The sequence below is a fragment of the Charadrius vociferus genome, unplaced genomic scaffold (assembly GCF_000708025.1).
Source record: "Charadrius vociferus isolate BGI_N301 unplaced genomic scaffold, ASM70802v2 scaffold333, whole genome shotgun sequence".
Lineage (NCBI taxonomy): Eukaryota > Metazoa > Chordata > Aves > Charadriiformes > Charadriidae > Charadrius > Charadrius vociferus.
The window spans coordinates 438,974-450,131 of record NW_009647682.1 but is presented as its reverse complement, the minus strand read 5'-3'; the positions used below and the strand labels follow the sequence as shown (position 1 = coordinate 450,131).

The 11,158-nt window shown below is 43.6% G+C and overlaps 1 protein-coding gene across 1 annotated transcript in view; it reads right to left on the bottom strand.

Annotated features, from left to right (window-relative positions):
* IGFN1 (immunoglobulin-like and fibronectin type III domain containing 1) overlaps positions 1 to 11,158 on the bottom strand; it is a 33,534-nt gene that overhangs the window by 7,851 nt on the left and 14,525 nt on the right. The window contains exons 10-18 of the mRNA XM_009881338.1: positions 8,375 to 8,499; positions 7,428 to 7,569; positions 6,614 to 6,910; positions 5,698 to 5,997; positions 4,644 to 4,817; positions 3,604 to 3,732; positions 2,821 to 3,123; positions 1,458 to 1,546; positions 300 to 495 (exon numbers count right to left, since the gene is read on the bottom strand). Coding sequence (XP_009879640.1) covers positions 300 to 495; positions 1,458 to 1,546; positions 2,821 to 3,123; positions 3,604 to 3,732; positions 4,644 to 4,817; positions 5,698 to 5,997; positions 6,614 to 6,910; positions 7,428 to 7,569; positions 8,375 to 8,499 — 1,755 coding nt within the window. The remainder of the gene's footprint in view (positions 1 to 299; positions 496 to 1,457; positions 1,547 to 2,820; positions 3,124 to 3,603; positions 3,733 to 4,643; positions 4,818 to 5,697; positions 5,998 to 6,613; positions 6,911 to 7,427; positions 7,570 to 8,374; positions 8,500 to 11,158) is intronic.

Sequence of the window (11,158 nt, the reverse complement as noted above, 5' to 3'; positions counted from 1 at the left end):
CGTTACGAAGAGCACAAACCGCTCTCCTGTGGTTGCACTGTCCATCTGAGTGACCGTGCCTTTGTAAGCAGGGTCACTCTGGAAGCTGGGTGTAAGTTCAATCAGTAGATTGCTCTGTCCTGCAGATACGGCCAAGTGATATCACAAAGTGGCCAGACTGAATCTGGAATTGTACCCTGGTTCTCCCTGTGCCTGCATGGCTTAACTGCATCACAGATCAGCGTGTTGAACTCGATTCGTTGCCTACTGCCTTTTCAAGTAAATCTGTATGTATATATGGTAGTGAATGAATGAGTTACCTGTAACCTGAACTTGGAAGCTGAATGTTACTCTTTTCCCTAACCCATTCTGGAGCTCAACAGTGTAGGTGCCAGTGTCAATGAACTCGGCTGCTCCAATCAGCAGCTGGGTAGTATCATCTTTGGTGTCCATCGTAGCCCGGTTTGGAAGAGGAAGCCCATCCTTATACCAGGTCACCACTGGATCTGGAGATGCCTGTAAAGAACAACACGAGTTATAGACCCCTCATTTTGCCTCCAGATTGCGTCTTTACATATTTAGTTTCATTATCCTGTCCCAAACATGTACCTACATGACACAGTAAACTAACATTTAGAAATATGGATCCAAGATGGATCTAACAGCCCTGGATAAAGGGCTGCTCTAAAGTTTCTTTGTAACTTTTCTCTTTCTCTCTGTCTTTTAAGAATGTTATTGTAGTAAGTTGTTCAGGTTAACTATGTCAAATGAGGTGCACTAGATCAACAACAACAGATGAGTTCATTAGGTAATATTTCCTACTTTTAAAAAGATCTGCTAGTTTTGAAAAGAAAAAGCATCCTCAAAGTCTTTATTTCCATTGTGCCGTCTTTGGTCTCTATTCTCCAAGAGATTAGGAGAAAGGCCAGCAAATACGCACACTCTGCCTTCATCAACCTCTTCTTCATATCCCAAACTTTACCAGTGGTGTTCCAAGCTTACATCAAAGCACACAGGATTCCTGGCAGTGCATGCCTGTTTCTCAAATCATACAGTTTAAAAGTCCTGCTCCTTAGTAAGACAAACACAGTCAAGAGGATGTTGCTAGAAATGCTGCCCCAAGGCCTTCCGAAGGAGACAGAGGGCAATCAACTGATTTTTAAACTCTAAGTATGACGGATTAGTACCAGATAACGACCATATTGATATGGTTGGGTGAACAACATTGTGCCTTGTTTGCAGAGGTTAACAAATGACTGTAATCTCATAAAACACTAATGCCAAGAGTGACAGCTGAATTCTTGTTCGTGTTTTCCTCATGTAGAAAGTACACACAGCACAGGCAGGCTAAAGGACTTGCCCAGTGTCTTGTAAACAAAACTCCATGCCAAGAAAACACTAGCTCAGTTTTCATGTCTGCTATTGACTACAACATAAAAACAGATGGGGAATTCTTACAAACACATTTGAATACTTACTTCAAAGGGAATATTCACTCGGATGGTGTTTCCTGCTTTTATAACCAGGAAGCTTTTCACTGTGTCATCTATTAGAAACCTGGGAGAAACTGGAAAAGACAGTGATTACAATAAAAAGTTGTCCATTATTACAGAGTCACTGGCTGACAAACCCATACGCCTGAGTTCAATACCCCTATCGCCTTTCCAACAGGTAGTCTGCAGGTGTCGATAAACTCAGAGTGGTACTGCGGAAAAAGAGCTCCTTGATTCAGAATCAGAGTTTACACCTTTCAAACATTATTACTATTTATTTATCACTATGACCAAACAAGGGGAAATGATGTAAAAATACGTTCACAACAATGTTTGTATACAGGTGATGTCTCAATCACAGAGAGACTGGCTCTTTGTCACACTTTACCCTATCACATGGATGATCTTTTGTGTAAAATGACATTTTGGGAAAAGGAAATTGCAATGGACACTTATGAAATATAGGTGCAATGCAGAGTACAGAACATCCTCAGGAAACTGGCCTGAGTTTATTAAAAATACATTTTTTTAGTATTTAAAATACATTTTCTTTCTTTTCCCTTTTCATCAATACAATAGTGCTAAATTGTATTTAGCATTTCCAGTTTAAAACTGAAAAAAATGCTTCCCAGACGAGCCTCTATTTATTGGTTTACTGACTGATTATAAAAGGAGTCTCCAGGCACAGGCCAAAAGTAGACATTTTCACGTAGGATCCAAGTTAAGGAAGATGAATCCCTCACAGAATTATCTCTTACTTCTGTGTTTCTGCAACGTTCCCAAACAGGAGGAAAAAAACCCCAGAGCTACAGATCGTAAATAAAGATGAAAAAGTGAAAGTGGTGAAAACTTTCAAACTAGCAAATTGAAAAGGAAAATAAAGTTTACAAAACCCAACATAACAACGGCAATTTAAGAGAATGAAATAAAATGTTTAATTCCACAAGATTGTGTAAAAATAGACTGAAAACTCTATTTTTCCCTTAAAAGAACATGGGTAGTCATAAGATATGTGTGGTTCCTGTTGGGTGATCATGACTGTGCTGAAGCTCCACACGGGGCAAAATGTAAATCTGAGGAGAAAATAGTTTTGGAGGTTCTTTTATCACAATGTCTTTAACATGAGCTGAACACTGTGCATTGCACATTTATTATCAGTTAAATCCTCAGAATTTCCTCATGAGGTGACCAAATAAGACCACACTGTACAGGAGCAATGTAGCACTTGTACCTCTGCCCCAGTCTGGGACTTGAAAGAAGATCCTCACAGTGACCTACAGACCTTGCCTGCACCCTGTTACCTATAGAATGACCTCATTCCTTCCAAAAGCAGCCCACTGTCACCTACCTACAGGGCGAGCAGCTTCAATGAAAGCTTCAAGCTCTGCGGCTTCTCCTGGGCCACTGTCATTGAGGGCTCTCACACGTAGGAAGTACCTCTCCTTGGCTTGGAGGCCTTTAACTGTGTAAGTGGTCGCCTCTATGGGAAGAGCATTGCATTTGGTCCAGTTAAGGTTGCTAGAAGACCGCATTTCCACCTCATAGCCTTTCACATCACCCCCATCTTTTGCTTCAGGTCTCTTCCATGTCAAGGTGACACCAGTGCTGTTGCTGCTGCTCACTTTAAGGTCCTGCACTTGACCTGGAGATTCTGTAAAGAGAAATTTTATTTAAACTATTTTGCTAGGACTTCTGTCCCCTCTTTTCAGTCACTTCCTGAGATTCCCCAACATTCCTGAAGGGCACTGGATATCCACCCTGCTGTCTTGCCTCCCCCTTGTTGCAGTTCTTCAAGGCTGGATCCAGGTGCCCGCTCCTGCCAGCCATGCAGCACAATCTGCAACACTCCTGAAACGGTTTGCAGCCCATCCTGAAGACTTCTCCACACTGCACATAACTCCCACAACAGGGCGTCTGCCACATCTTGACTTAGACATCACACAAAAATCCTTCCATTCCTTCCTCATGCTGAGAGCAGATCCTCAGCCATGAAACATCCCCCAGTCATTTGACCTTTGATTTCACATATTTTTATAAAGCATTTAAAAACATCTCTTCTCCACTAACATGGCCAGTCTACATCGCAAGCTTTATGTATTCGCAAGCCAGAAGGATGGGGCAGTGCACTTACTCGTGGAATCCCGCGCAAAGACAGGCTGTGACGGCTCACTGGCATCTCCTATGCCAGCAGCATTGACAGCTGCCACACGAAATTCATACTGCAGACCTTTCTTGAGATTGGTCATTTTCAGCTTCTTGTCTGCAGAAAGAAAAAGCGTACGTTGGCTCAGGTGAGCTGTTCCCCAAGCAGGAAAGGGTGAGACGACAATGTTGTGCTTTACTCCATGAAAACTGTGGACTGAATAATTCCCAGGAGCTGTCACTGATTCCCCTGCCCTTCCCTATCCTAGTGCATGTGTACTTCTGGGATGTACTCATTGTATTTCCTTTCAAATCAAACAGTATTTGAGAGTTATTAAGTTAGAGAAAGGATAAACACTGCTTTACCTCATGAGAAAATCCTAAACTCTCCTATATCAGATAAGCAATCTTAGCTTGCAACTGATAGATAATCGATAGCTAGAGTCAAAACACATTTTGGAGCTCATACACATCACTTGGGTTCCTTCATCTTCCTTGCATTTATAAATTCTTGTCTGCCAAGTTCCTAGCATGAGTACTAAGGACAGTAGCTCTGCATGTGAAGTGAAGGTTTTAGTTCCAGAAACTGAAGACATCAGTTTATCTATAGAGGAGCTATGTCCCAGGATGCAGCAGTGAGCTTCTGTGCACTCGTCTCCAGCCATACACTTGCACACAATCTAGAAAAAAAATCATAATCCTCCTCCCAGGCATTCAGCTGTACGTAAACCCAAGACCTGGCCTTGCTATGGCACAGCTGTGTAACCTTACTTGTGAAAAAACCCGTACACTAGAGCTGTGAAAGAGAAGAAGGTAAAACTTCAGACACGGGTAGTATGGTTGTGGGGACAGTCAGCAGCTCAAGAATTCAAGAGGAAAAACACTGATGTGAAAAGGTATACGATCCGAAGCAGAAAGCAAGGAGTTAGGCTGCAACTCCACAAAGATCAGTGGGTTACCTGCTGAGCCCCGCTGAGCCTTTTGTCTTTCGCAAGTCCTCCAGTCTGTTCCAGGATTTAAGCTACCTACCTGCTAGAGGCACGTTGTTGACTGGCAGCCAGGTCGTGGTACCCTTCTTGCGTTTTTGAACGATGTATCCCACAATTCGGGAACTGCCAGTTTTCCGAGGTGCTTTCCAGGATATTGTGATGCTGTCTCTGCTGGCACTGACAATCTCAGGGGGATCTGGGGCACCAGGTGAGGCTAGAAAGAGATTAGTGTTTCATTATTAGCAGGCATACTTTTATTGCAAGAGAAGAAAGTGTCCTCTGGCATTTCTTCTTCCAGTTTCCACAAGGTATTCATATGGATGTGTTTTGAAAACCTGAGACCTGAAGCTGTGTATCCTATTCCACTCACAGACAGGATCCAGCATGGACCTCTGTTCCTGAATTTTGTTTTCATGACTGACGTGCTGTCATCACGACTGACAATTCCACTGTCAGCCTATAGAGTGAGGCATGTTATTCTTAAGTGATAGAAGTCAGTGTTATTCTTGCTTTTAATGACAGAAACTGGAAACAGAATGGATTTTCTTAACCCCCTGCACTCAAAATACCGGGCTTCTCATAGTCATGAGAAGAAGAACATAGTAAGAAGAAAATGAGAAATAGAACAGAGCATTGCTTTCTCTCTAGTACTACATTCATGCTCACGGCAAAACTGTTCTACTACTTAAATTCATTGAAGGACAAAGAATAGAATTAGTTGTTTGGAAATCAGGGCAATGATGAGGTCATATGGAAAAATGCTGCACATATGGAGATGCTCTTTTGTAGCCTCCCTGGGAAAAATTTTCTCTGATCTTGATGCACACTGCATTTCCCCTATGAAACTCGCTTTCCAATTCAGAATGGAGCATAACTGAGAACGTAACGCCATCTCACTTGGCATCACCAAAGCCTACAATAATCTTCTAGTCTCTATGTGCAATCTCCACAGATTTCTGTGAAGGCTTCACAGCTGTGATTCAAGTTTAGATCTGTAGTAACATCCAAAACACAGTGAGTTTTCTTTGATGTCAGCTTTGTTAATGAATTTCCCAAACAGTTGTCAAACGCCATTATGAGAAGTTCTTCCTTACCTTTACTGACAGCCTTCACTTCATCTGATTCCAGCGCGTCACTAGTTCCCTCGGCGTTCACAGCTCTCACCCTGAAGTAGTAGCTCATGTCTTGTTCCACTTTGTTAGTGGTGAAGGTAGTACAGCTCCTGGGGGTTTCTCCCAAAGTCACCCACTCACTCTTGCCTACCTGCTGTCTCTCGACAATGTAGCTTTGCACCGGTTTGCCCCCATCGTCCTTTGGGGGATTCCACTGAATGGTAATGTCGCTTGCAGAGCTTTCGACAATTTTGATGGGTCCTGCAGGTGGCTGCGGCTTGTCTGAAAAGACGAACACAGAGAGACTGTGAGTTGGTTCCAGACCCGGACGTGCTCCTGGGTTTGGAGCAGAACTGTCTCTTGCTCAGTCTCTGATGGAATACAAGCACAGTTGCAGAATGAGGGCTGGGCATTTGCATTGCCCCTTCAAAACGTACACTCTTCTAACTTCTGGTGAGGAAGGGGGGGAGGGTGGAAGCCAGGCCCTTGCTCCATGGGCTGATTGTTCTCATAAGCACTGCACTGATTCAGCTTGTTTATAAGGAAGAACACCATTTCTGGTCCACCAGAAGGGCACAGACTATGGTAGGGCTGAATTTGGCCCTGATAATCCATTTTAGATTTGTCTGTTTCACATAGTCCCAACTGCCACAGTCACACAACATTCAAAACTCAGCTGTTGAGGCCACGCAAACCCAAAATAGATTTGTGTCACCTTGTACTAAAGGGCAAGAAACATGTCAGCAATCTTTGCTCATACCCTGATTTAGTGGAAAATTTCATAGTCTTGTTCATCTCAAAACACCCAGTAGCTCTAAATAAGATTGTCACCAGTGTTAATGGGTTCCCTCCCTAAGCTTCACAAGGAAAGCCACAAGCGATGTTATGGGGCTCTTACCTATTACCACAAGCTTTAAGTTGATCTCCAGGACTCCACTGTCATTCTTCAGCCTGACTTTGTAGTCCCCACAGTCCTTTCTCTCACTACTGGGGATGAAGAGCATGGTAAAGGTGTCTGTTTTATCAACACGAATCCTCGTGTCATCTGCTAGCTCCATTCTGTCCTTTAGCCACGTTGCTCTGACTGGCAGCCGGCCCTCGAAAGGGATCTTGATCTTTACTTGCTGCCCTGCCTTGGCCACAGTAGGAACACTTGATAAGTTTTTGAGGAGAACTTTGTCAACCTGTGGAGGATCTAAGCAGACGATACAAGGTCATTAAAAACTGTGATTCGAAGAGGATAAGGCTTACCATGGAGGGAAGGGCTTCCCTCACGTTGCTGCCAATAATGCTTAGAAGCTCCCCACATCTGGTTCTTCGCCTTTAGTTGCATGCTCAGTGCTTCACATACATACATGTACTTTGCTACAGGATGATTATCACAAATTATTTGTGGTATCATACTCTCCTTTTCACTGGAGCAAATTTCGCATAGGCAATACACTAAACACAAGAATGAAGAATATGGTCTGATGAAGTGTTATGTGCACCTCAAAATCTTTGAGTTAACAATACAAGCTATTCAGGAAGTCTCCCTAGTTCAACTTGTAAATACAAATTGCACCAACCTGTACAAAAACTATCTCCCATTTATGTGGTAATTGTTTATAATAAAGTTGTTTCAATAACCAACTATAGATCTCTGAGAAAACACATTATGTTTAAAGCACATCGGGGCTGGCATGCTGCATTGGTAGTTTGAATAGACTCACCTTCAACAAAAATGGAAGCTTCAGTTTTTATATCTCCACCTTCAAACCTGTATTTCCCAGCATGAATATCTTCCACTTTGTTAATAATTAGTTTGTGGACTAGACCTTCCTTCTCAAAATGGACTCCATCCATGCTTGTTAACTACAAGATAAAGCACAGAGACCCATTCTTAAAAAGAAGAAGGAAAAAAAAAAAAGAGTAATGTGATCTTAAACTGGACAGACAAAAATCTGGAATGTAGTTGAAAAGACTTTTGAATGACATGCATGTTTAATTACAATAATATTCTGGGATTAATTATCTGGTAATGCTGCATGTAAGCGTTATCAACTTACTCCCCACAAAGACTTGATTCAAAGTCTATTAAATTAAATTTTAGCAAAATCTCCAAGCTCTCCTTTCTATTCTTAATGACAAAAACTTGGCCCCATGCTTGAGTATGCCACCTCAGAACTCCTACAGTTTCACCTGGATCCCACAACTGGAATTACTCTTCAGTGTTGTTTTGGACCACAGAATATGATGTCTATGCTTGACCTCAAGCACTAATTTGAAAGAGTACTCTTCGTGTTATGCCTGCCCGAAGGATCCTTTGAAGATTTTCCCTCACTTTTTGCATATTTCTCTCATTCAACAAGCAAAAGCAAAAGCAAAAGGATTGCATTGCAGGGAAGAGGCCCCCACCATCTCCACCCATGATAAAGAATGCAAAACACAAAGCCTCCTATTGTCAGCAAGAAGGTGAATGTCTTGTAGGAGGAAAGGGGAGAAATCTTGCTGGGTTTCTATCAAGAATTTTATTATCAACAGGCTCCTGCCTGGGCCATACGCAGACTACAGTAAGACTGGCAGAAGGAGGGACACCTTGATATGACATTTAATAAGAGGTACAGCCAGAGAGCAGAGCATGGCTAACTGAAGAAAACCATAGCTAAAGGACACCTACCTTTAATCCATCTTTAAACCAGGTTCCTGTCACTCCATCTTTACTGACGGCGCAAGACAGCTCAGCCGGTTCGCCTTTCACGACTCTGACATCAATCAACTGTTTGTTGAGACGACAGCGTGGTGCTGAACAGTCAGAAAAGAAATGTTGGAAAGATGCTAACTGTGTTATACTGACAGAGAGAAACACATAGATGAAAATGCACGCGCACATGAGGAGAAACGAGAGCTTTTTGAAAAATATACACTGTAGTCACAACAGGCTTTTGTACCACAACACCGCGGGTGAGCTGGCATAAACCCATTGCACCGAAGGGACACACCAGCTGGCCAGCGTACAATATAGTCCTAACATCAACCCAAGGGGCAATGGATTCATCACAAATCACATTACTCATCTACAGATTTGCTATTTTAAGTCTACGTTCATTGTCTTGGCTCCCTCTACAGCCAGTGGGAAAAAAACAGACTACTCCAGGATATGAATACACCATTACATCGTTCTTTTCCTCCGCAGTGACCAGACACGGGGCTGCCCAACCAGTCCCCCGGAAACAGCCCCAACTCACACTGTTATTCCTCTTTCCCCTCCCAAGTTCTTCTCCATTAACATCCTCATTCCCCTCTCTAATAAACACCCCACCTCCTTCCCCATGAACTCCAATTTTGTTGATTTAACTTCCTTATTTATATTTGTAGTTTGGTTGCCTTGATAATTTTTAACTTGTCAGCAACTCCATCAGACGAGTATTCCCCTTCAGTTATACATGTGAAGTTTCTCATTTCTCCAGGTTTCACATTATCCTCCTGCCAGTGTAGCCACTGGGACACACATTACTCTCCTTTTACTATATGTAACACTTTATTTCATGTTACAAGAGAAAAGAGCTCTTCACATTAGACCCAATGTGCATATTAATCCAATAGAATTGGGCACAGATTTGTTCCCAGAACTTGGAAAACCACAGATATTTGCACTACGTGTTAGAACAAATAAAATAAAACAGTAAGTTTTAAATCGGAACAATATCTAAGAAACATGGCCACATTCCTCGAAACTACATGGGAACTGGTATGTTTGTGAACTGAAATTTGTTCCATGTGGATCTGAGTGATTTCTTTGAATGAAAAGATGATACCTGTTTTAGGTATTTTAAACAAAGATCATTTAGACTTTTAAGGCAGTTTGATATAAGTGTCAGATCAAACAGCAAATCAGTGGTAGAATTAGGAACGGGTTTCAGTATAACCAAAGTTCTACATATAGCTACATTTGTCTAAACCCTAAGATTCAATTTCTCTCCAGCATTAGGAATGTGAGTATCAAAATGCAAAGACCAGCAACACAGAAGTCATCAATTAAACACATACCTTTCAGATCATCTAGGCAATAATGTCTTCTTTTTCCAGTACTTTCCGTATTCTTCAAGAAATCATTTGCTTTAATTTCAAGGCTGGGTTCCTGCTTTTTTTGGTTTATCGAAAGAGGTCCACCATAAAGCTCTGACATCTGACCATAATCCAATGAACCTTGACTAAAACCACCTGAATTCCTCCCATCAACAGATCTGTTATGGAATTTACTCCCTGCCCCTCCAAAGGCAGAATTTTTGCCATAAAGGGAGCCTGACTGTCCTAAATCTCTGCCCTTACCTCTGGCATCTCCTGGACCTGAAATTGAATCTCTGTCATCAGACAAACCTTTGTGCCCTGATCCTCTGAAATCACTGGCAGTGCCCTTTCCAGTTTCACCTCGCATAGAAGATTTGCCAGGATGTGAATCCAGCCCCCGTTCACCACCACGTCCACCTATTGCACCTTCTTGACCACCTCCTAACCTGCCAACACCACCCACACCAGCCCTGGCTCCATCTGACCCACTGTCCTTGCCATAGGGAGACCCAGCACCCCTTATTGCAGAGCCACCAATACCACCGCCTTCGGAGGAAAAGCCATCTCCTCCTGCTCCACCTATATATCCTGGAGCTCTGCTCAGCATAGCATCTCTGCCATGGCGAGATCCCATCACTTCTTCACCTCCAAAAGGAAAATGAGCAGCTCCTGCCACACCCCCAGTTGGAACACCATCCTTTCCATAGAAAGAACCAACGCCCCTTGCACCAGCTACACCATCAACAGCCCCAGCTGGTAGACCATCCTTTCCATATAGAGAGCCATAACCAGCTGCATCTGTACCAGTACCAGATCCCATTCCCACTGGAAGACCATCTTTTCCATAGGAAGCCCCAACTCCTCTTGCACCAGCTACACCAGCGGCACCAATGCCAGCCCCAGCTGGGAGACCATCCTTTCCGTAGGGAGACACAACTCCCCCTGCACCAGCTACACCAGCACCACCACCACCTGCTCCAGCTGGGAGACCATCCTTTCCATAAGGAGACCCAAAATCCCCTGTACCAGCTACACCAGCACCACCAACGCCAGCCCCAGCTGGGAGACCATCCTTTCCGTAGGGAGTCCCAACTCCTCCTGCACCAGCTACAACAGCACCACCAAAGCCTGCTCCAGCTGGGAGACCATCCTTTCCATAGGGAGCCCCAACTCCTCCTGCACCAGGTACACCAGCACCACCAAAGCCTGCTCCAGCTGGGAGACCATCCTTTCCGTAGGGAGCCCCAGCTCCTCCTGCACCAGCTACACCAGCAGCACCAAAGCCTGATCCAGCTGGGACACCATCCTTTCCACAGGGGGACCCAACTCCCCCTGCACCAGCTACACCAGCACCACCAGCTCCAGCAAAGCCTGCTCCAGCTGGCAGACCATC